General features: G+C 47.8%; 1 protein-coding gene across 1 annotated transcript; it reads left to right on the top strand.

Annotated features, from left to right (window-relative positions):
- The first annotated feature begins 3,136 nt into the window (after window positions 1-3,136).
- DUPD1 (dual specificity phosphatase and pro isomerase domain containing 1) lies at window positions 3,137-25,463 on the top strand. Its single transcript, XM_003271276.2, has 3 exons — window positions 3,137-3,399; window positions 19,063-19,283; window positions 25,166-25,463. The coding sequence occupies exons 1-3, from the start codon at window positions 3,200-3,202 to the stop codon at window positions 25,408-25,410; spliced, it is 666 nt and encodes a 221-aa protein (XP_003271324.1). The 5' UTR covers window positions 3,137-3,199; the 3' UTR covers window positions 25,411-25,463.
- Window positions 25,464-25,797: the final 334 nt, after the last annotated feature.

Genomic DNA, 25,797 nt, shown 5'->3' with positions numbered 1-25,797 from the left:
CAGGAGGCATTTTGAATGAGCGCCCTCACTGCCTTTCTCTTGACTCCGCAGCGCCCTGGCTCTCTAGCCACATCTCAGACAATTATTATCAAACTTCACTAAGCGTCAGACTCACTTGGGAGCTCATTGAGATACAGATGCCTGCGCCCCTACCCCCAGTCCAGGGTGCAGCCTGGGAATCTGTATTTTTGGTCAGTGCCAGGTGACTCTGACAGAGGTGGTCTTCAGACCACACTTTGAGAGACTTCACAGGAGGGTCCCCTTTGCTGCCCATTGCCCTCTCCACACCCCACCAGGAAGCAGGAAGTTGTTGGAGGAAGTCACAAACCCTGGCTTCCCACAATCCCTACAGACACACATGGCTAGCTCGTGATCCTTTAAGTAATCTGCTATGGACTTGGGAGAATCGAATTCCCCAAAGCAGTGGTCTCAACCCTTTCCTTTTAAATTTCTATCATGGGGAATTTCAAACACACCTGAAGAGAAACAGCAACTGGCCAGGTGTGATGGCTCACACCTGTAATCCCAACAATTTGGGAAGCTGAGGTGGGAGGATCACTTGAGCTCAGGAGTTCGAGACCAGCTTGGCCAACATAGCGAGACCTCATCTCTATTTTAAAAAAGGAAAAAAGAGAAACAGCAACTACCTTATAACCATCATCCAGCCCCAATCACCATCACTCATAGCCAGCCCATCTCATTCACACCTACATCAATACCCTACCCCAACATTATATTATTTATATTTTCCAACTATATTATTTTTGAAGCAAATATTTCAGTACGTTTTTCTAAAAGATAAGGCCCTGTGGTATAATGTAACTGTCCTCGGAATCTCCAGCAAGTTGGCTGGTAGATATAGACCTCTTTGGTGAGATGACTCCCGCCATGGTGGTGTGCTCTTCTATTCGAAGGCATATAATGTCTGATCATCTCTTTTTATTCGTACATGGTTGGCAGTTTATGCTCAGTCTCTGGATGCAGCAACTCATCAGGTGGTGTAAAATGGTGCTTCCTTCTTTATTCATTATCTGGAATACTTCTATAAAAGAACATTTCCTGTATCAACCCAGTAGTATATAGTTTGTAAAAGAGAGGAGCAATATATGCAGATTCTTCTCCTTTATCTATCCATCTTCAAAATAAGGAGCTGGTTCCCAAATATCTTCCAACCGTGCATAATTAAGTTTTGGGTTTTTTTTTTTTTTTTTGATAGGGTCTCACTGTGTTGCCCAGGCTGGAGAGCAGTGATATGATCATGGCTCAATATAGCCTTGGCCTCCTGGGCTCAAGTGGTCCTCTCACCTCAGCCTCAGCCTCCTGAGTAGCTGGGACTACAGGCATGCACCACCACACCCAGCTAATTTTTGCATTTTTTGTAGAGATGGGTTTTGTCATGTTGCTCAGGCTGGTCTTGAACTTCTGGGCTCACGCAATCTGCCCACCTCAGCCTCCCAGAGTGCTGGGATTGCAGGCATAAACCACTGCTCCTGGCCTGTTTTCAGTATTATTATTATTATTTTGAGATGGAGTTTCTCTCTTGTTGCCCAGGCTGAAGTGCAGTGGTGCGATCTCAGCTCACTGCAACCTCCGCCTCCTAGGTTCAAGCGATTCTCCTGCTTCAGCCTCCCAAGTAGCTGGGATTACAGGTACCCGCCACTACACCCGGCTAATTTTTTGTATTTTTAGTAGAGATGGGGTTTCGCCATGTTAGGCAGTCTGGTCTTGAACTCCTGACCTCAGGTGATCTGCCCACCTTGGCCTCCCAAAGTGCTGGGATTACAGGCATGAGCCACCACGCCCAGCCTTCAGTATTATTATGACCTAAGTGTTTGATGTGTTTTGATCCACTGGAATTATTGTTATTTTTCATGTTCAAATTGTTCCATTTTTGATAAGTGGGAGCTTCTTCAAGTTGTATTCTGAGTCCCTTTGACATGTTCCTAATGGTCTTTGAAGCCATGAACCCTTTCCTACATTCTCTGCATCCTGGGCCTGCCCCTCCTCACACCTCACCTCCCATCTCCCTCCCCCTCACACTAAGACCCTGTGCTACAGACAGCCTCAATTCATGATCCTCCTTATCTGTAAAATGGGGCTAATGATAGGGTATTAGGATAACCCTACCTCAGTGTTGTTAAGATTAAATGGATTTACAATCATCAAGCACTTGGAACAGTGTCTGGCACACCATAGGTGTTATATAAGTATTTGTCAAATAAAACAAATAGCATTCCCTCCCAGTCACTCACCTCCCTGGTTCTCAGTCTTCTCACCTTTTCCTCCTTCTCTCCAGTCTCAGAGCAGGAGCACAATTTCCTTTCCCAGGCTGACCATAGGTACATCATTTACTCAGCTCGGGAAACAATCACTGTCCAATTCCACTGCAAATTCCTCTCCTTGGGGACAATGGAAAGTCCTCTCCCGCATTCCACTGGCAGAGCCTAACAAGCTCTCCAAATGCACATTTCAGTCTGGAGGCACAGCTTTTTGTCTTGGGGCATGTCTTCCAATCCCCTTGGTAAGTTAACGCAGTGATGGCCAGGCTCCTAGTGTGAGAGCGTGAGCATTGCCTTCAGCTCTTCCGACAGGTTAACCCTCAGGCAGCCACGTTTCCTCCCCTCTCAAGGCTTCTGAAGTCCTGCTGATGTGTGTGTGGCCCAGACCCAGGCCCGGGCAGGTATGGCCTTGGCGATGTACTCTTTCCACTGGCTGACGGCTCCCTGCAGACACTGAGAGGGCCACGGGCCTGGAATGTCAGGGATCTTCTGGGCCTTCCTATTTTGGGTCCCAAATGGACCAAACCAGTAGGTTTCAGTCAGATAAAGGAAAAAGTAAGAACCAAAGGAGTAAAGTCTAAAGAAAGGTGGGAAGGGACTGGCTGCTTGCAGGATTTCTTAGCTCCAGAGCCCACCTTGGCCCACGTCCAAGGACCCCAGCTCTCCTACTCTAGAAAGATTGGAACATTGGGGAAGTGTCATTTAACTGCTATCATGGCCTTCCTTGTTTACCTGTGTGGCCTGGGAAGAGGAAGCGGGGGCATAGCAGGTTGGGGAAACTCTCGCCAAATTTTAAGATAAGCTTATTCCCACCTCTTTTTCTAAAGCCTATTCCCTGCCTCAGTGTCCCCTGCTAAACCCCATCCTGCTTCTCTCTCACAACCAGCTGCAGAAAGGAGAGAAAATCCCTTGGCTCTAAAATGACATCTGGAGAAGTGAAGACAAGCCTCAAGAATGCCTACTCATCTGCCAAGAGGCTGTCGCCGAAGATGGAGGAGGAAGGGGAGGAGGAGGACTACTGCACCCCTGGAGCCTTTGAGCTGGAGCGGCTCTTCTGGAAGGGCAGTCCCCAGTACACCCACGTCAACGAGGTCTGGCCCAAGCTCTACATTGGCGATGAGTAAGTGCCCAGGCCCAGGCTCGCTTGGGAGCCGGCAGCAGCCCCTCCCCAGGCCACGCCCTGCGCCACCTCCTAGCCGTGGGCTTTGGAATTTGTAGTTGTTCTGTGAGAACTCAATTAGTTAGGGCTGGGCTTATCTTCACATTACAGAAAACCTAAACAAAGGCTTAGGCAAGATAGAGGTTTATTTCTCTCTCACATATAAGCGCGGAGGGAGGTGGGCTGGGGCTGGCATGGCCACTGCAGGGTCATCAGGGACTCAGACTCCTGTGTTTCTGCGCCACTGTCCTGGGGACGTGGCTTCTTCCCTCCAGGTGCTGCAGGGTCCCAGATTGCCGCCAGGACCCCAGCCATCAACTCTAGGACCCAGACAGCAGAAGGGAAAGAAAGAGCAGAAGGGCATCTTCCCAAAGCGAAGTCCCATCCCAGACTTCCTCTGTCCCTAGCTGCAAGGGAGACTGGGAAATGTAGTCTTTTATTTTAGCTAGCTATAATACCCTCAAGAATAAAATCAGTTCTTAGGTTGATGGCGCAGGAACACATCAATATATGCCTGGAAGTATGGGAGCCTAAGTTTAGGTCACTGTCACCTCCTTTAGATTTTTATAACCACCATTCTCCACTCCCTACACAACTGAGATGCACCTACTGTAAATAATATTAATAATGATAACAACTATCCTTTCTTGAACACTGTATGCCAGGCACTGTGCTAAGCATCCTGCATGCATGATCTCATTTTACTCTCCTGATAACCCAATGATAGAGGCTAATTAATCCCATTATAAAGATAGGGAAACTGAGGCACGGAGCAGTTAAATAACCGGCCCAAGTCCCACAGCTCAGTCGGTGGCAGAGAGCTGGGATTAAAATGCAGCTCTGCCCAACCCAGAAGCTTGTTCTTAACTGCTCCTCCCTCCACTCTCCAGGACTCCAGCCATGTTCCATCTCACCACGGAGCAGATGCTGTAGGACCCCTCCATATGTTATTGTATTTATTTTCTTTTTCTTTCTTTTTTTTTTTTTCGAGACAGTCTCGCCCTGTCACCCAGGTTGAAGTGCAGGTTGGAGTGGTGTGACCTCGGCTGGTCACACCACTCCAACCTCTGCCTCCTGGGTTCAAGCAATCCTCCTGTCTCAGCCTCCCAAGTAGCTGGGATTACAGGCACCTGCCTCCACACCCGGCTACTTTTTTATTTTTAGTAGAGACAGGGTTTCACCACGTTGGCCAGGCTGTTCTCCAACTCCTGACCTCAGTTGATCTGCCCACATCAGCCTCCCAAAGTGCTGGGATTAAAGGTGTGAGCCACCGTGCCTGGTCTATGTGTGATTTAATACACATCTTGCTGCTTAATATCTAGAGATAATCGTCTAGCCATAGGAAGATCCAGGGTAAGCATCCCTTGCCTTTCGTCTTTCTTTTTTTAAATTGAAAAAGTTACAAATATGACATGCTTAATTACACTAGGTTAAATGAGGTAGAGGGTTATAAAGACAAACTGTCCCCTCTTAATTCTACCCCTGACTAACCAGTGTTAAATTTACTTGCATACTTCTACTACCTTGTGTGGGCTATTGCCAACATAAGGAAACATATACTCACATATAAAGGGTTTACTTTTTATTTTTTTTTTTGAGATGGAGTCTCCCTCTGTCACCCAGGCTGGAGTGCAGTGGCACCATCTTGACTCACTGCAACCTCCACCTCCTGGGTTCAAGCGATTCTCTTGCCTCAGCCTCCTGAGTAGCTGGGATTACAGGCATGCACCGCCACCACACCCAGCTATTTTTTTTTTTTTTTTTTGAGATGTCCCTCAGTGGTGCAATCTTGGCTCACTGCAACCTCCACCTCCCAGGTTCAAGTGATTCTCCTGTCTCAGCCTCCTGAGTAGCAGGAGTAACAGACACCTGCCACCACACCTGACTGATTTTTGTATTTTTTAGTAGAGACAGGATTTCACTGTGTTGGCCAGGCTGGTCTCCAACTCCTGAACTCAGGTGATCCACCTGCCTCAGCCTCCCAAAGTGCTGGGATTAAAGGTGTGAGCCACTGCATCCAGGCCTATATATTTTTTAAACAATTAAAAATGAATCATAGGCTGGGTGCTGTGACTCACACCTGTAATCCCAATACTTTGGGAGGCTGACGCAGGAGGATCGCCTGAGGGCAGGAGTTGGAGATTAGCCTGGGCAAAATAGTGAGATCTTGTCTATACAAAAAAACCCCACAAAAAACAAAAAGCACCAGCATGGTGGTGCACACCTGTAGTCCCAGCTACTGGGGAGGCAGGAAGATTGCTGGAGACCAGGAGAGCAATGCTGCAGTGAGCCAAGATTGTGCCACTGCACTTTAGCCTGAGGGATAGAGCAACAGTTTGTCTCCAAAACAAACAAACAAAACCCCATACTATATATACATACTGTTGTATACTTTTACTAATCCATAGTTAGCTGTGCCACAATTTACCCACAATTTCTCAGTTGTGAACATTACGGGAAGGAAGGAGAGGGGTGTACAGAAACTCTCTAAGGTTTTCTTCTTTGAATTTGGCTTCATTGAGAAATAATTCATAGACCGTAAAGTTTACCCTTTTAAAGTATACAATTCAGAGGTTTTCTTATAGTTACAGAGTTGTGCAACCATCACCACCCTCTAATTTCAGAACATTTTTGTCACCTCAAAAGGAAACCCTGTGAGTTCATGTCCTTCGTAGGGACATGGATGAAGCTGGAAACCATCATTCTCAATACATTATCACAAGGACAAAAAACCAAACACCGCATGTTCTCACTCATAGGTGGGAACTGAACAATGAGAACTCATGGACACAGAAAGGGGAACATCACACTCAGGGGACTGTTGTGGGGTGGGGGGAGGGGGGAGGGACAGCATTAGGAGATATACCTAATGCTAAATGACGAGTTAATGGGTGCAGCAAACCAACATGGCACATGGATACATATGTAACAAACCTACACATTGTGCACATGTACCCTAAAACCTAAAGTATAATAATAATAAAAAAAAGGAAACCCTGAACCCACTAAACAGTCACTCCTCATTCCCTACCTGCCTCTCAGGCCCTGGCGACCACCAATCTACTTTCTGTTTTTATAGATTTACTGATTTCTAGACATTCTATATAAATGGAATATTATAATATGTTCCTGGCTTTCTTTTACTTTGCATAATGTTTTCCAGGTTCATCCAAATTGTACTTGTATCAGTATTTTATTCCTTTTTATTGCCAATCTCCATGTGATATTTGCACGTTTCTGTAAGTCTAAAATTAGTTCAAAATAAAAAAGGCACACATATATTTTGACCCAAAACATCACTTTAAGAAATGTAATTTACAGAAATAAGAGTAGCAATAATGAGAAAATATGTGCAACAATGCTTATTATAACACTGTTTGAAGTAGCAAAAAAAAAAAAAAAAGGAGGGACTGACATCTCTAGTCTTTTAATAACAAAATATTAAATAAATGTGGTAAATATTTCCTATAATGAAAGTAATAGGCCAGGCATGGTGGCTCACTCCTGTAACCCCGTAACTTTGGGAGGCCAAGGTGGGAGGATTGCTTGAGCTCCGGAGTTTGCAACCAGCCTGAGCAATATAGCGAGACACCATCTCTACCAAAAATTTTTAAAAATTTTCTGGGCTTGGTGGCAAGTACCTATAGTCCCAGCTACTTGGGGGACTGAGGTAGGAGGATCACTTGAGCCCAGGAGGTCATGGCTACAGTGAGCTGTAATTGTGCCACTGCACTCTAGTCTGGGTGACAGAGTGAGACCCTGTCTCAAAAAAAAAAAAAAAAAGTAACATATGCTTATTGTGTAAATAGAGAAGTCTCGGTTTCCCTATTTGTAAGAGGCTAATAACCTTCCTCATAGGGCTGTATGGATTAAGTTGGGTAATGTGTGTAAAATAGTGCACTGCCTAGTACATAGGAAGTGCTCAGTAAAGTTTAGCTATGATAATAAAAAAATGATAAATGTAAGAAAGATTGCTTTCAATATCCCAAAGCAATCACCAAAGGCCATTACTTCAAAGATACTCCTATTAATATAGTAGTATATTTCCTCCTAGACTTTCCGAATATTACTTTTGGTTTTGGAATTTGCTTTTATATAATTGTAACTATAATGATTATTCATTTTCTCTTATTTCTCACATAGCATCAATCATAAACATTTTCTTTTATTACTTCTTATATATTTAATTACAATAGACATGACAGTATATCAGATGAACAGAAGAGCATTTGTTTAACTACTTCCTTATTGTTGGGCATATCAGTTATTTTTATGTTTTCACTTTTATAAACAACGCTGCAGTGGACATCTTTACACATAATGTTTTTTCTATATTTAGAATTATTTCCTTAGATCTGACCCTAGAAATGGTACAACTGAGGAAAGAGTGATGAAGATTTTAAAACTTAAACTGTCTCTGTATCTTTATCCATGCTATTCCCTTTGTCTAAAATGTCTTTCCCTGCACCTCATGTCCAAGTCCAGATCCTATGCGTTCTTCAAAGTCCATTCAAGTCACTTCTGCCATGAAGCTAGCTTCCTCCAATCCCCATAGTGAGAAGTAAGCTTTTTTTCTGTATATTATATACTGTATTTACCTTTCCTATGGCTTATAATAATAATAGCTAAGTTGTATTGAATTCTTAGGTGTTAGGTGTCATGCCTTGTGCTAGGCGTCATTTAGACTCCTCAACAACCCTATAAAGGAGGAACCATTATTATTCCCATTTTACAAATGGACAAGTCACAGCTCAGAGAGTTCATTCATTCATTCAGTCAGCCAGTAACCTTTACTGGACACCTTGCTTGGAGCTGCAGGGGAGAAAAACAAGACACTGAGGCTCAGAGAAATCAAGTGACCAGCCCAAGTTCTCACCACCAGAAAGGGGTAAAATTTATACTCAAATCCAGATGAAAAAAAAAAAAACATGGTCAGTCCAGTCAGGTACAGAAGGTATTTCAGAGTTGAGGAGGGGAGAGGGAGGAGATGTGTAGAAATGTAACAGGGAACAGAAACAGCAGTGAGTACTGGAGGGGAAGGAGCACGGGGTTTGAGTCTTGGCTCTGCCAATTACCAGTTGTGTGACCTTGGACAAATTATTTTACCTTCACCTTATATGGCAACAATAATGGGACTTATCTCACGGGGTGAAGATTAAATGAAATCAAACAAATGCTAGAGTAGTATCTGGCACGTAGTAAATGCTCAGTAAGTGCTTGGTGCTATTATGGATCTGAGAAAGATCACAGAAGACATGGAACCAGGCTCGACTTTTGAAGATGGGTAGGATTTCAAAGAACTTCCAGGCAGAGGAAGCAGGATGGGAATAGCTACAGAGGTGAGAAAAGCAGGGGGATTCATCTGGAATATAGGGGATGAATGTGGTACACTTTCAGAAGGTCTGAGATTAAGCCAAATTCTGCTGCTGTGTGGTCAGTTTCGATTAGCTGTGCTAGTCTAATAGTTCACCCCAACATTTTGGCGGCCTGCCACAGCAATGATTCTCACTCACACTGCAGTCCATGGTGGGCCAGCTCTGCTGTGCTCCCAGCCACTTTACTCTAGGACCCAGGCTGATAGAGCAGCCCTGATTTGGGATCTTGCCGGCCTTGCAGCAGAGAGAAAAGAGAGACCTAGCAAGCCATAAGCTGATACAGAAGTGACACACGCCATTTTTGCCCACATTTCACTGGCAAAAGCAAGTCCACGCCAAAGCCTCATGTCAGTGGGGCAGGAAAGTATAACTAGCACGGCCGGAGGGGCTGCAAACTTTCTAACAATAATGCCATCTGGCACAGCCTCCTGGTCAGGTGCATTGGCTTTGGGCAGGTTATTTTACCTTTTCCTCAACTTGAAGAATTATTGGCCAGGCGCGGTGGCTCACGCCTGTAATCTCAACATTTTGGGAGGCCGAGGCAGGTGGATTGCTTGAAGTCACAAGTTCGAGACCAACCTGGCCAACATGGCAAAATCCCACCTCTACTAAAAATACAAAAATTAGCCGGGTGTGGCCGGGCGCGGTGGCTCACGCCTGTAATCCCAGCACTTTGGGAGGCCGAGGCAGGCAGATCACGAGGTCAGGAGATCAAGACCATCCTGGCTAACACGGTGAAACCCTGTCTCCACTAAAAATACAAAAAAATTAGCCTGGCGTGGTGGCGGGCACCTGTAATCCCAGCTACTCGGGAGGCCGAGGTAGGAGAATGGTGTGAACCCGGGAGGTGGAGGTTGCAGTGAGCCGCGATAGCACCACTGCACTCCAGCCTGGCGACAAAGCGAAACTCCGTCTCAAAAAAAAAAAAAAAGTAATAGACAAATGCAAATATTATTGTTAACAAAAAAGAAATCTGGAAAGGTAGGCCAGGGCCAGCTCATGGAAGGGTGAATGATGGCCAAGGGACTTCATTCGGAAAACCATTGAGTGTCTGAGCAGAACTGACGTGGTCTAGTTAATTGAGTGCTAGACGATAAAATATGCTTGCCTCCTTGATGTTTGACCTTGAACTTGCTTCTTTCAACCAAGAAAATGGAAAATGCCACTGCCCTTTTAATTCAATCCAACTCTGCCTAATCGAGCCCCAATACAAGCACACACAGGTGTGTGAGACTTGCACCCCCAGCTGAGGGACGGAGCCTCAAGTCAGCATGGCGTGGTGCTTGTCCCTGATTGCTGTGACACTCACTTAACAAGGTTAATGAGACTCACAGATGCTTATTGCAAGAGCAATTAACTCCACCACCAATGCAGCCATGCAAAGGTTATAACCTGGGCTGTGAGCAGGCAAGGCTGCCTGTGTTTCTTGGTCTCTTTGCAGGGGTTGCCCAAAGCAGCCAAAAGCTCCAAGCTCGTTCCTCATGCACAAAGCCTCAGTTTTAATTTGATATTTACATTTTGGTTAGGTTTTTTCTTTCCCTAAAAGCACCTAAGATTTTTGAAAGCCCAGTACCAAGGCTCTGGAAGTGAAGGAGGTCAGGACCCAGGAGTAAGGATGGATGTCCTGGGATGGCCAAAGCTACTATCTAGCCTTGGAGCCCAGGCCAGTGACTGTTGGGCCCTCAGGGGGGCATATGTACCTCTAAGATGAAGCTCACTCTTTTCCCTGCTCCTTTCTGTGGAGAGAGGTGGAGCGGCCAAGCATCTGCTCTGGAGCCACAGTGTCTGGACTGAATACTGGTTTCTGTGTGGCCTTGGGCAAGTCACTCAAGCTTTGTGACTTTCAGCGTCTTCACCTATGTGGATTCTATGCGTTAATGCAAGCAAAACATGTCTCACAGTGCCCAATACATTCATCAAGTTTGAACTATGACAAATCAGGCAGGTTCTGGAAATTCGATTCACAGTGTATGAGGAAGGTAAAGAACAGTCACTGTGCCTTGCCACGCAGGGTCCCCCATGCTAGGAGAAGCCTTAGGAGAGAAAACAACCCTGGGTCAGATTTCTCCCATGAGATTCTATCAAGACCCAGGGCAGAGTGTTGGAAGGAGGGCCTGCCCTCCTAGGCCTTCCAGGGAGGTGACCTAAGGCCTAAGAAGGCAGCCATATCAAAGTTCCTTGGGCCTGCGGGTTTCAAAATTGCTAAAGCATTTTCTCAATCCCAGGTTAGCTCAAGGGGATTCACCAAGTGGGCTGCCTGGTAATTCCAAGTCCTCACTGCTCAGCAGCCCAGGGGAAGGGAAAGGTGGCCCTGCCACTGCAGCCTGATGAGAAAAGGCTACAAACAGGAGGGTGACATGGAGGGTGCTCACTCTGCCGGCTGAGCAGAGGGGTCGAAGGGGTGGGGCCTGGCTGGCCACCTTGCAGATATTCCTGGGGTTCCGGAGAAGTCTTCTTCACACAAGGTGTAGCCACCCACTCCCCACTCATTCCTCTAACTCAATAGGGGTCTGAATCTGCCACAAGTGGAACTGCAGGCTCAGCGTAGAGTGGAGGGCTCAAGCATGACTCAGCACAGCGTCCCAGTCCCCACTGTGTGTGGGTGGCCACCAACTATGGGTGGCCTTTGGCAAAGCATTGTATTGTTCTGGGACTCAGTTTCTTTATTTGTAAAATAAAGGATGATTTCAAAGGTTCCCTTCCAGCTCTAAAATAAAATTATTTAAGAAATGGCCTATTAAATGAATTAGGCTTTATTAGTTTCAAGCACACACTTGTTTTATTACTTTTAAGTCATTCAAATTAGATTCAAATTAGGTTAACCAAGTGTTGCCCTCCAGAGAGCCAGGGACTGGCGTCAATGATGAGATAAGAATAATTCATCACCTCTTATCAATCAGCAGTCCCTAAATGGGTGCTTCAAAAATGCTTGAGTACGCTCGAAAGCACTAAGTTTCTGTAATTTAAATATTCTCACTTTAATCTCATTCACATCTTTCATTTGCTTAGCAAAATCTTTTTTCAGTCCTTTTTTTCCCTATAGTCAGCAGGAGGGGAAATATCCTGGCTACCATCAAAGTGATTGCAAATTCCTAGGCAGGGCAGCCTCCAGTGACAAGGCTTGGCTGAAACAGGATAATTGAGAAATCTCTCTTCCCTCTCCACAACGCAGGTGTCAGAGAGCCAGTGCCAAGGTGAGGTTAAACTTCCGCTGCTCATGGAATGGTGGGGGCCCTCAGGAGCTCCTTGTTTTTGTGTAAACTACAGTTGCCTCCAAGGTCTGGTATTTGGGCTCAGATTCCTGCCAAGGCCTGCGGCCTGCCCCACCCACCCGGCCCAAGCTGGCTTTCCAGGGAACCTCTGTCTTGTCCTTTCTGCTTTTCTGCTTCTGACCGTCCGCCTCAGAAGCCAGAGGCATCTCCATGGCTGGCCTGGCGTCGAGAGCCTGGGAAGTGAAGTGAAGGCAAGTCAGTGAGCTGAGACAACTCCTTCCTTCCAAAAAGGAGGAACTAATTCCGCCTTAAGGCACCGAGCAGGGATGAAATTAACCTTCTTCTTCGAGGTGTGGGTGGCGTGGTCAGTTTAGGATGCAGCAAACACCTTCAAGGTTGCCAATTTAACATGCTGGGCGTTACCTGAAAATAACTAGGACTTCCAACTACTGAAGGCGACTGAGGCACAGCTGGGCAGCGGTCATAGGCAAGACGGTCAGGGAGAGAAGGCTGAGGCCCTGGCCTGGCCTTCTCATTCCCAGAACATGGCTTAGCAGTCAAGGCCTCAAGCAACATAAACCATCTCCTTGCATGGTTAGGCAAATGCCAAGTCCAATCACTCACACGACAGCATTTCTCAAAACCAGGCCTCCTGGGTATTCTCTTCTCTTCACCTCCACCCTTGGAGGAACAGAGTTTGGAAGAGTGGGGCAGACAGGAGATTTCCAGCAGAAGTTAAAAACCCCGAGGCCACCTTATGCCTCTACAATGGTCTCTCTTGAGAACTAAGGAAATAGCAATACAAATCATGCTATACATTTACATAGTAAATGAATATATGACTCGTTCATTACTGAAAATGTACAAAATGTAGAAAGACAAAAACAAGAAAATTTAAATTACATATAATCCCATTACCACATTTTGTCATGGGATAAGCACATTCTGACATACATCTTTCCACTGCCTTTTCCACCTGGAGTCATCTTTTAACCTCTCAAAGAAGCTTCAATATTGCATCATTCAACTTCACAAGACTCTCACAAAGAAAGTACTGCCAGTGTAATCGGTGCTGTTTAGCAAACAAAGAAAACAGAGGCTCCCAGCGGTTCTGCCGCCTCAGTTCATGCATCAGTTTCAGCTGTCAGCCCTATGTTTTCTCAGGTGCCTCAACACGGAGGAGCTTCACCATCAAGTAACAAGAACACCCAAGACACCGGAAGGCCAGTTCAATTCACTTTCCCATCAGATGAATTAACCGAGATCACATGCCAGAAATGTTCCCACTGTTTTAAAGTCCACTTTCAAGGAACGGGCACACTCAAGACTGCACGGTTAAGACTCCACTGGGTTTGGGAGGTGGAGGCAGGTGGATCACCTGAAGTCAGGAATTTGAGACCAGCCTGGCCAACATGGTGAAATCCTGTCTCTACTAAAAATACAAAAAATTAGCCAGGTGTGGTGGCAGGCACCTCTAATCCCAGCTACTTGGGAGGCTAAGCTAAGATAATCGCTTGAACCCAGAAGGTGGAGGTTGCAGTGAGCAGAGATCGCACCATTGCACTCCAGCCTGGGCAACAAGAGCAAAATTCTGTCTCAAAAACAAGAGACTCCATTGGGGAAGGTCATCATCAAGGCCACGCCCATGAAATGATGTGTGACCATGACAGTGTCACACCCATCCGAAAAAATAAGGTGTGAAATGGCAAGGTACAGCCTGTCAGCAAACAGAAGTCCATAATCAGGTGCGGGAAATGTGCGGATTCTCCACAGACATTAGAGTGTGGGGAACCGCCCCGATCATGAGGGGACTTCCTTCAATGTCCAATGTAGAGTCTGTGCAACATGGGAGCAGCCTGCTGCTGCCTGAAGGAAGCTGCGGGGGGGTTGTACAGATGTATATATTCAGGGCTTGCGCCTCCTCCCCTCTGTGCGAGAGCACACGCCTGGGAAAATGGGCTTGCTGGCACAGGCTGAGGTATTTAGGCTGACAACAGGAGGGTGACAAGGGGTCTGAACAAGTGAAATGTCAGGAGCACTGCCCAAGAAAACCGCCTCATGGAGAGGCAGCTTATCTGTCATTCCTCCAGGGTGGGGCTTTGAAGCGAGCTTCCTGGGAACAACAACTCCAGAGGGGCTGGCAGGTGTCCAGGCCAGGCCAGAGAAGCAGGAAGGGAGGGAAGGGCTTAGCTGAGGAAATTGGGCCATGCAAGAAGGAAGTCGTTTCCTCAGCCCTCCTCCAATATGGAGTCTGAATCCAGAGCTAGGCTGGAAGTTCACAGGAAGGGAGAAGAGTTCAAGAGAAGTGAGTCAAAAAGGGGATATGACTGACAGTGTTCTTCAAAAGTAAACTGCATAGGCCAGGCATGGTGGCTCACGCCTGTAATCCCAGCACTTTGGGAGGCCAAGGCAGGTGGATCACTTGAGGTCTGGAGTTCAAGACCAGCCTGACCAACATGGTGAAACCCTGTCTCTACTAAAAATACAAAAATTAGCCAGGTATGATGGCACACGCCTGTAATCTCAGCTACTCGGGAGGCTGAGGCAGGAGAATTGCTTGAACCTGGGAGGCGGAGGTTGCAGTGAGCAGTGAGCCGAGATTGCGCCACTGCACTCCAGCCTGGGCGACAGAGTGAGACTCTGTCTCAAAAAAAAAAAAAAAAAAAGTAAACTACATGATTCCAATGAACTGGGAAGAGTCAAAAAAATGTTAAAAAAAAAAAGCAAACTGCATGAGTCCAACAAATGTGTAAACGATGTCTGTCATTGCTAAAATGAATCAGTGAAAACACGATACCATTAATTGTTTTTGTCTATGAAATTGACAAAGAATACGGACTGCAATTTTTAGCAATTTTAGCAAGTTTTCTGTAGGGTAATTTAGTAACAAGTACCAAATGTATTTTAAAATGGCCATATCTGTTGACCCAGCAATTTCACTTTTAAAAATGTCTCCTACAGACATAAACAGAGGAGCGCCCAAAGAAACACATCAAAATGTTTGGTAAGAAAAAATTGGGACTTACCTATATAATGAAATAGCATGCAGTTATTGAAGTCTTATATGTTGCTATAGGAAGATGAGATGTTTACAATATATCATGTCAAAGGTTTTGAAACTTTATATATATAGTATTGTACCAAAAAAAATCTTTCTATAAAATATACAAATCTATGCATAGAGAAACAATGGGAGGTTCTTACATCAAAAGCTAACAATAGCCTTTATCTCCAGGGGAGTGGAAATACAGGTGATTTTTTTGGAGGGGGGAGTATGTTTTCTACATTCTACATTGAGCATGTGTTATTTTTGTCATGAGATGACATATTTATTATCTAAAAATTGAACAGATTGATCACATCTAGGATTGTGCCTAACCAGAAACTAAAGCTCCTGTGTCATCTAGACTCTGGAAGTACATTCTTAAATCCGCTTTTCTTTCTGAAGTCTTCTCTCCCTCAGCAGAGGCATTTATGTGGACCCAGGAGCGGGGCACACGGCCTTTTCTCCATGCCCATCACCTCAAAATGCCCCTGTGTTTCTTAGTCTCTTTTCAACATATGTGAGCAGATAATGTATCTGGCCCTGAAATTTAAAAACAAAACCAAAGCAATCTAGTGTCAGACACCACCCTCTGAGCCTGCCCCACTCCCAATAATTGCTGAGCTGGGCATCTGTCCCAGCTGGGGATTGGACGATGGGTGTCTGTGATGATGGCTCTGCCTCCCCCACAGCATCTGTGTAAGAGGCACTCCATTTATTTGCAGATTCCCATTCTGCTGTGGATGCTCTTTCAAGCCCTCAACTGAACTCTGAGTGAACGAAGCTGGGGGAAGTCCCCAGAGTGATGTGTGAGGGTACCAACTCCCCTTCCCGTCCAGGGAGCCAAGACCCTGAAAACTTGTGGTGGGCCTCAAATACCCACCAGGTCTCGGGGTCCTCACGAGCCCCTTTCTCTCCCTCAGGCACAGCCAACGTCAGCCTGGTGTGGTGGATATGGAGGTGTCAGGCAATGAGTCTTGCTGCATATCTACCCCACTCCCCCAAAGTGGCAAAGTGCAAACTGTTATTCACTCAAACTGCCACTTGATTATGTTGAAAGCCAGTTACTGAACCCAGAGAGAACAGTCTTCATGGTGGGTAGAAGAGTTAATTTTAATTCTTCCACTGAGCTCAACCTCAAAGTGAGGTTGATTGCTACTCAGCAAGATGGACCGCATTAGCGGCGGCTTTAATTGGGCGCAGATCTATGTCCCCAAAGCATAATGTTTGTTGTATACATACTTTGGGGCAAGACGAAAAATGAAAAGCAGACCTTTCTGAGGAAAAATGGAAAGCACAATGTGTCCCACAGTCAGAATGGCCACACTAAGAGCCAAGTGGAGGGGGGCTCAGTGGGACTTCCCACCTCCCCATGCCACAGTTCTGATGGGCTGTCTGCAAATGTTTCCAAATGCTCAATTCCCTTCCCAAACACTGGACACCATCATGGTTCTCATGCCAAATAAAAAGCTCCAGGAAACCAGTGAAAGACGAGCACGCCCTTGGCCGAGGGGCCATGGCATATATTTCTGGTGTGAGGCTTCCTCTTGGCCCAGGGTGTTGGTCCCTGCTAGCATCTAACATGGTCACTTCTGTCCACATGCTTTTACTAGTGACCTTGAGATGAGCCCTCAGCTGGAGTGCAATGCCAGTTTTACCCTCTTACTGGTACGGCTCCAGACCCTTGTCACGTCTTCCCTGAGCTGAAATCCTGGTCTTTGTGCTATTGAGGGAAATGTCTTCTTAAACCCAGATTGTATCACTTCTCTTTAAACACTCTCTAAAGCTCTCCTTGACTCCCAAACACAGATCTTAGCATCCAGGATCCCCACACATCAGCCAGATTGATTTTTCTTTTTCTTTCTTTTTTTTTTTTTTAAGACAGAGTCTCTCTCTGCTGCCCAGACTGAGTGGTGGTGCGATCACAGCTCACTGCAGCCTCAACCTCCCTGAGCTCAGGTGATCCTCCCACTTCAGCCTCCCCAGTAGCTGGGACTACAGGCACATGCCAGCACACCCATATCTTGTAGAGATGGGGTTTCATGATGTTGCCCAGGCTGGTCTTGAACTCCTGGTCTCAGGCCACCCTCCCGCTTTGGCCTCCCCAAAGTGCTAGGATTACAGGTGTGAGCCACCTTAAATCACATGAGGTCAGGAGCAATTGATCTTTAAAATCAGATGAGGTCTGGCCAGACTGATCTTTTAAAAAGTAAAAAATGCTTACTTCTTTCTTAAAGTCCTCTAGTGGACGTCCACCACACTTGCAATAATACTCCTTCCTATGGTGGGCAGGGCCCACCACGAACCAGCCCCTCTACCTTTCCAAACTCCTATTCCCCTTGCCACTTCAGCCACACTGGCTTCCTTCCTGTTCTCAGCACTTTTTCCCTCTGCCTGGATGAAACACTTTCTCTCCAACTCTTCCTCAGCCTTCTCATCACTCAGTCTTGGCTTAAACACCACCTCCCCACAGTGGCCTTTCCTGACTGCCTTGCCTGAAGCAGGACCACAGTCATTTTGTATCATGTCATGAAGTTTTAGGTCCTTCGGATAGCTCTCACTGCTATCTAAAATTATCTTTACTTGTTTTTATTTCCTACCCCCATTAGTATCTGACCTTCCTGAGGGACCTTCACTAACCTGTTCACTTCTTTTGTTTTTTTGAGACACAGTTTCACTCTGTCGCCCAGGCTGGAGTGCAGTGGCGTGGTCTCGGCTCACGACAACCTCCACCTCCTGGGTTCAAGCGATTCTTGTGCCTCAGCCTCCCAAGTAGCTGGGACTGCAGGCATGCGCCACCACACCCAGCTATTTTTTGTTTTTTGTTTTTGTATTATTAGTAGAGACAGGGTTTCGCCATGTTGGCCAGGCTGGTCTCGCTCCTGACCTCATGTGATTTGCCTGCCTCGGCCTCCCAAAGTGCCAGGATTATAGGCGTGAGCCATTGTGCTCGGCCCCTGTTCACTTCTTTACCATCAGCACCCAGCACAGTGCCTGGCACACAATAGATTGCAAATCATTATTTGGGGATGGATAATTGATTACAGGAAATAGACAATGCTTCCTGAAAGGCCTTCGTTGTCTCCAGCCTCCATACCTCAGGTGGTGCTGTTTCCTTGGCTTGGCCCACACTTGCCTCCTTCTTCCCCTCCATCACCAAATGTTGACACTTGTAGTGACACAGGCCTCTCCCTGCCCCACCCCACAGGCAGGAAGAACCCGTGTTTCCTCTGGCAGCCCATCTCCACTCCGGCCCCACCATGCTGCCTTCTCATCGAGTCATATTTCAGAGCCATCTACTTCAAGAGGACTTTAGTGTTCCTGGAAATTCTTGCCTAGAAAGATAAAGCTGTAGCCCATTAAATAACTTTACTGCTGGCTTCAAGAACTTCCCTGCAATTAATTCAAACAACAGATGGCTCAAAAAGCCCTCCTTCTCAGAACAATGCTCTGCCCAGCTGGGCAACAGCTCCCCAAAGCAACACTTTCCCGTTCACATCGTGCCAACGTGAATTTGTGAACTTTGCCCAATCCCAATCCAATCCTCTTATGGAAGGCCTTGCTTTAAACCATTCAGTTGAGCCTCCATCTCCAAACCCTAAAAACATCCAGCAGGTTCAGAGCAGAGGCTGGGTGAAGGCAGCCCTGATGAACAGGTTATTCTGGAGGGCTTTCAGGCGATTTGGCGGGTCCACATCTGCGACCACCGTAGAGTCCAGCACCAGGCTCCGCTGTGTATACTGAATGATGAAAGAACGAATGGACGAACGAACAGCTCAGCTTGCCTACCCCAGCCTCCACCCTGTCCTTTCTTGAGACAGCCGAGCCAGAATCACAAAACAGTGCAGGTGGCCTAGGGGACCGGGTAAGAGCAGAGCTTTGGGACTTCATTTGCAATAACTAGTCCTTATTCTGGAACTGGAATTCACGGCGGAAAGCGTGGGTGGCCCCTGAGTTTCCCGCGCGCACACAGATTTCTCTCTCCTGCGCCCAGGGCGACGGCGCTGGACCGCTATAGGCTGCAGAAGGCGGGGTTCACGCACGTGCTGAACGCGGCCCACGGCCGCTGGAACGTGGACACTGGGCCCAACTACTACCGCGACATGGACATCCAGTACCACGGCGTGGAGGCCGACGACCTGCCCACCTTCGACCTCAGTGTCTTCTTCTACCCGGCGGCAGCTTTCATCGACAGAGCGCTGCGCGACGACCACAGTAAGAGACCCGTGGCCCCGCCCCGATCCGCCCCGATCCTCCCCACCCGGACTCGCCCCGCCCCTCCCCGCCCCGACTCGCCCCGCCCGCGCCGACTCGCCCCGCCCACAGCCTAGGCCCCGCCCCGCCCCGCTAAGGCTCCGCCCCTAGCCTAGGCTCCGCCCTTAGCCCAAGGTCTCCCCGCCCGCGGCCCAGGCCGGAAGAGGGATGTGCGCGTGCGAAATCTCTGTCTGTCGCAAAGGTAGGCCACTGGGGCTGCTTGTGGCGGAGGGTAAAGGTCCGAGCCCCTGGAAGCTGTGAAGGTTTAAGGACCTGCACCACGCAGCGTGCTGCTGGTGGGGTTCGGGCCTTGATTGCAGCTCTGGGGAATGGAAATAGGGCGTAAGAAAAAAAGGCCTTTAGGTCGGAGTCTTTGCTAAAGAACATTTGCCAGCCTTCAAAAGGCAGAGGCGGTCTGGGAGCCCTCAAAGCTGGGACTGCGGCCGGAGACACTAATTGTGCCCGGGCCTGAACCCAACTAGTAGCCAAGGGCTTTGATGCCAGAAAACTCTCAGGGAGCTGACTTGAGTGGGAATCCATGGAGAGACCTTCAATTCTCCTGCCCACCAACCCAAGTTCACAGCCCACCTTCTCGCCGCCATGTCCCCAGTTACACTCAGCCTAGTGAGGCCTCCAGTAGAAAGCTGACAAGCTGGGCTTTACTGGCACGCTGTATTTGGGGTATAATTTGGGTTTTGCACCTCCAGCGTCCAAGTTTTCCCAGTGTTAATTATCCAGCTTTTAAATCACAGTGCTAGTCTTTGTGCTCAGAATACACTGTTGGCTACCCTAATCCAGCAAAGGCTACAAGGCTATTTTAGAGAGAAGGGCACAGCTTAGGGACGCATCGGGGGTAAGACAATATACAGTTATTGCTGCAGGGTGTACTTCAGTGGCATTCCACAGAGGCCAGAAGGACTTCAGCTCCCTGATCTGTGCTCTGACTTCAGCCCAATGTGTCACACACCCCTTTGTGGAGCCATCACATAATTCAGGGTATCCGGTTACTGAAAGCCTTTTTTGCCACAAGAGGTTGTGATTACAAGGCTCAGTGACTGACCAGTCTGGTGCAGGAACTTGCAACCTGGGGCTGGGCCTAGGCCAGGTCTGCTGGACAATATCAGACCTTAATGGACATTCCAAGGTGACCCTGGCCCCACAGCCAACCATAGCCACCAACAATTTGTTATTATTTTGGCTCCGAAAGCAATGTCACAATGAAAAAAATATCCTCAGAGCTAACATGCCTGTATTAGAAGAGGCCTCATTTCCAGGCCTTCCTTTTGTGAGTCTATTTATGAACCATCTTTTGTGCTGTGTACATTCTGGGTTTCCAAGCAGGATCAAAAACGCAACTGAACTGAGTCATCATCACAAGGTAAAATTTGCCTCATAGTATTTGAAGTTAACTGAAAACATATTTGACATGAAAAAAAGACTGCAACAACCTAATCCTTCAGTTTCTGTTTAATGCACTCACTTGCCATTACTATATTTTAGACCTTACCCGTCATGGAAGGGGCCTGGCAGACTTCGGAGAAGACAGGGCTGGGTTTACATTTCTGTCACACAATTTACTAACGATGTGATTTCTCTGAGCCTTGGTTTCTCCATCCGGTGATAAAAATATTTACCTTCAGAGGTTATAATGAGGATCAGTAGTAATGCACGTAAAGCGCTTAGCATAGAACCTGGTGGACAGCAGGCTCTCGGATGTATTTGATAAAGCATGGTCATACACCGTGAAGCACATAGCCATGCCAGCATGTGCACATCATCATCATAAAGTTTCCAATCCTCAAAGAAAAAAAAAAGACATTCCAACTTTGAACTGTAAGATATATGAAAGCTTGTTTTAGGTTCCTGGCACTCAATTTTAGGGTCTTCCCCCACTGCCAAATCCAGAAAGAAATCAGGCTCTCAAGTCGAAGCTTAGGCCTAGGCAGATGACAGAACATTATGAGGAGGTGTCAGGCTGCTGTGGATCATGACTTAGACCAGGTGGCACTTAGCAAACAAAGGGCCAACGGAGGAGAGTAGATACTCAGATCAGAGACTATGAGTGGGATAGAATGAATGGATGGGAGTGCCGGGACTCGACCAGATGGCTAGGGATGGGGAGCAGGACATGATCCCACTGGAGATGGCAGAGTAGGCTCTGCTCTCAGCACCTTTGCACTGGCATATCTAAAGAATTCAAGTCAGGGCTCAAACGCCTACCCTGCAGAACCACACAGAATGTAAACAAAGGAAGCTGGCTGCATGTACAGCAGAGGGGTGTGGGGAGGGGGCACTTGTGGCTAAGCAGACAGCCCTGTACCCCTTCAGAGGGGCACCTGTCACTCAGCCTCAGCTAATGCTTGTCTTGTGAGAGTCAGTGCAAATGTGGGAGATCTGACTTTTCAGAAGTCTCCAATCTGGATTATAAAATCACTCGATTTTTCGGTCTTGGCAACAGATTGAAATTTCTTAAAATGCTGCAAAGGACAGACTAAAGCAACCCAATGGCCATCGGGTTGTAACCTGTGCCCCGAGTGGCCAGAGCAACCAAACAAAATGCCCGCTAGCTCAGGAGCAGCAATGCCACAAACTTCATACCCAGTGGACGGCAGGTGCTCAGCCCACCTGCCACATGCAGTGGGTGGCCCAGTTGTGTCTAGGCAAGGGACACTGCTTGGCATTTTAGTGCCAGACCCAAGGGAAAACCAAGGGACACTGCTTGGCATTTTAGTGCCAGACCCAAGGGAAAACCAAGGGACACTGCTTGGCATTTTAGTGCTGGACCTACTTGTATGTTTCTTACACTCTCTATGTAAGCGGTGTGGATAGACAGTCTGGCCGAAAAGCAAGGCATCACCCTTTGCTTCCTCTTGTCTATGTTCTTTGTTCTCATTGAGTGGTTTCAGCCAAGTGTACACCATTCCCCCCACCCGGCTTCTCACAGCCAGTCTTTTTCACTCTTTTTGAAAAGCGTTCCTTGTGGAGCTATACTCATGGGCTGTAATCAGCCCCTGGGGCCCTCTCCCACCCCATCGCTACCCTGACTTGACCCTTTAGAAAGAACTCCCCAGGCAACCTCAGTCACTCTTAAAATATCTCAGAGATAATCCAGTCCCTGGTCCTGCCCTGACAGCTGGGCAAACAGAGGCCCAGAGAAGACAAGTGAAGTGCCCAGGGTCACAGAGCTAATCAGAGGCAGCGCCATCAGGACACCTGCCTACCAGCGGGGATTCCTTCTGTCACCGAGGCCTCACAGAAGAGTCCTCTGCCCTTATTTTGAGCACCTGGTGACTTTGCTGTATAAGAGGTCACTGAATATCATGGAGGGCGAGTCATGCCAGCTGCTTATAGGATCTGTAAAAACTGAATTTGTCACTCTTCATCAGAAAAAGAAGTACTCACAAAATACAGGAACCCCACTTGGGTTGCTTTAACTGCCCCCGATGCGGCATCCTCCGAGGTGAATTAGTGTGGTTTTAATTTAATGAAGTCTTCTAAGAAACTCCAGGGCAAATGCCACGAGGCACTAAAGATCAGATTTTAGTATCACGCTCTCCTTTTGGCTGCTCTTTCTTGTTCTTAAACAGTCCATAGTCTGCTTTTGAAGGCATCTTAAAATCTATTATGGATAAGGAAGTATGAATAAATAAATGAAGCCTGCTTTCAAGGAGGAGGTTGATTCTCTGGTGCTTCTAATAAGCTTTAACCGACCAGATTTTCACTGTTTTTTTCGTTTTTGTTTTTTTGAGATGAATCTCGCTCTGTCACCCAGGCTGGAGTGCAGCGGCGTGATCTCTACTCACTGCAACCTCCACCTCCTGGATTCAGGCGATTCTCCTCTTTCAGCCTCCCAAGTAGCTGGGAGGTGCCCACCACCACACCTGGTGAATTTTTGTATTTTTTAGTAGAGACAGGGTTTCACCACGTTGGCCAGTCTGGTCTCCAATCCCTGGCCTCAAGTGATCCATCCGCCTCGGCTTCCCAAAGTGCTGGGATTAGAGGCGTGAGCCACCACGCCCGGCCGATTTTCACTGTTTGCAGGGTCTCTTGCCCTATCTCCCTCCAGCCCCGGCAGTTCATAATACACCTTGCACCTTTTTTCTCAGAACTTCCACACACCTAGAACCTCTTGGGAAGAAGTAAGGGCTCTACCAGAATTTCTTTGCAAGTTGCTAAGAAAGGCAGGTTCCCAGATAGTGCATGAGAGATGGGCAGAGAGCATCTCTTGAAAGCAAGGAAGGAGTCTGCTTAGCAAGGAGCACACCTGGCTGGGGGGCGGGGCATGGTGCAGGGTAACAGCCTTAGCCCGTGTCTGATTTTCATGACAGAGGCCTACCTTCCAGTCACTCCTAAAAGCATGCAATTGAGGAGCAGTAGAGATTCTGAATTTGGATTTTCGTGTTTTGAGATGGAGTCTTGCTCTGTCGCCCAGGCTGGAGTGTAGTGGCGCGATCTCAGCTCACTGCAACCTCTAACTCCTGGGTTCAAGCAGTTCTCCTGCCTCAGCCTCCCGAGTAGCTGGGACTACAGGTGCACCACCACGACTGGCTAATTTTTGTGTAGAGACGGGGTTTTGCCATGTTGGCCAGGCTTTAACCACACGGACTCCAGGTGCTCTGATTGTATGTGAGAACATAAGGACCTGCAAGCATAGGTATGCACTAGCTGCTGCTATTCCTAAAGATGAACTCTGGTCAGGCATGCCTCAAGGGCTCTGACTGTAGTCATGAAGAAAAGTATCTCCAAGCATGAGAGGGGTGCTGATCTCTCCCACTGCAACAAGTGTGCTCTGGCCAGGGAGACCCTAGGAGCTCTGACAGAAGTTGGGAAATAAAAGCCCAACACAGTTATAGTGCTGGCCCCTGTGACTGTAAGAGATGTGCTCTGGCATGATGGGTCTCAGCTGATCTGACCACAAGAAGGAAAAAAAGTGTTGCCTGGACCTTGATTCTTCTCAATAGGGCTGACTCCTCCAATAGTAACAGATGTGCATTCACCCAGCTTGAACTCCCAACCTCAAGTAATCCGCCCACCTCGGCCTCCCAAAGTGCTGGGATTACAGGCGTGAGCCACCATACCCAGCCTCATGCCCTAGTCTTGGAAACAAAATTCCGCTCTTGGAGCTCCTACCGGAGCTGAGTGTCCTCTGTCCCTCCTTTTCCCCTTTCTCTCCTGCTCCCTCCACCTCCCCCTTTCCTGCCACCCCCTCCATCTCCCTTCCAATTCTTGCTCCCCTCCCCTCTGCCACTTAACAGAATTCAGGCCCCCAAAAGGCTTAATGAACTACAGCTTTCATCTGTTTCAAGTACTGAGTCATGACAGAAAGAATTACCCTGTTTTCTGGGAGAGGAAGAAACGCTTTGGTTATCAGCAGGGCTGGCCAGAGGCCCGGCAGCCTCCAGAAAGGTCTGTGGGATTTGAATGCCAGGGGTAGACATTCATCCAGCTGGACACATTCACACCCCAGGAGTGCGGTCATGCCAGGGAGAACCTGGGACCAGCCTCCCCCAGACCCGAAACAGCAATCAAGAAGTGGGTGCTTGCTTTCTGGCCACGGTGCTCAGGGGAAAGGCAGCCCAGCCACACTGTAGGAGCTCAGCAGCCATTCATTAGCACAAACAAATTGTACTAAAATCGAGTTATTTACAGGGCTATTTGCCTTCTCAACAACCCTATGAAGAAGACACCGAGAGGGTCCCCGTTCTACAGAGGCAGCTGTGGGGCACAGTGCCGAGTCACTTTCTGTGGGCTAGAGGGTGACAGTCACGATGGGAGTGGGCCCTACCTGTGCCCCCAACACCTGCCCCTCAGTGTGGGTTTTCTCCTCCCTGCTCCGTCTGCAGGTAAGATCCTGGTTCACTGCGTCATGGGCCGCAGCCGGTCAGCCACCCTGGTCCTGGCCTACCTGATGATCCACAAGGACATGACTCTGGTGGACGCCATCCAGCAAGTGGCCAAGAACCGCTGCGTCCTCCCGAACCGGGGCTTTTTGAAGCAGCTCCGGGAGCTGGACAAGCAGCTGGTGCAGCAGAGGCGACAGGCCCAGTGCCAGGATGGTGAGGAGGAGGAGGACAGCAGGGAGCTGTAGGGCCCGACTCACAGGGCCAGCAGAGGCACTTGGGGACAGAGGGGAGAGGCAGAACATAGCCCTGGCCTAGGACTCCAGAGAAGGGACGGTGAAACCGAAGCTTAACTTCTTCCAAACCATCTTGTTCAACTTCCCCATGTGTGCTGGGGACAGGGAGGACCCAGCGCTGCCCCCGGGCAGAGCCGAGCGCTCAGCCTCTCAGCAAAACGGGAGGGACGGGCTCCCCTGCTCTGGCTCACAGAGGAGCATGCCACGCCGCACAAAGTCTCCTGCTTTGGTTTTGTTTTTTTGCTGAGAAGGGAGAGGGAAAGGATTTTAAAATGTGTAGGCATTATGTTGCGATTAAACGTTTGGCTTTGTCTGAAAGGAAAGTCACCTTCTTATAAA

This window comes from Nomascus leucogenys, chromosome 18 (assembly GCF_006542625.1).
Source record: "Nomascus leucogenys isolate Asia chromosome 18, Asia_NLE_v1, whole genome shotgun sequence".
Lineage (NCBI taxonomy): Eukaryota > Metazoa > Chordata > Mammalia > Primates > Hylobatidae > Nomascus > Nomascus leucogenys.
This window is presented reverse-complemented; position numbering and strand designations above follow the sequence as displayed.

What these genes read in the sequence shown, in the direction of transcription:
- DUPD1 (XM_003271276.2), top strand. Translation starts at nt 3,200, where the DNA reads ATGACATCTGGAGAAGTGAAGACAAGCCTCAAGAATGCCTACTCATCT. An exon ending in AAGCTCTACATTGGCGATGA is followed by an intron (nt 3,400 to 19,062) that starts GTAAGTGCCCAG and finishes TCCTGCGCCCAG; the next exon opens with GGCGACGGCGCTGGACCGCT. An exon ending in AGCGCTGCGCGACGACCACA is followed by an intron (nt 19,284 to 25,165) that starts GTAAGAGACCCG and finishes CTCCGTCTGCAG; the next exon opens with GTAAGATCCTGGTTCACTGC.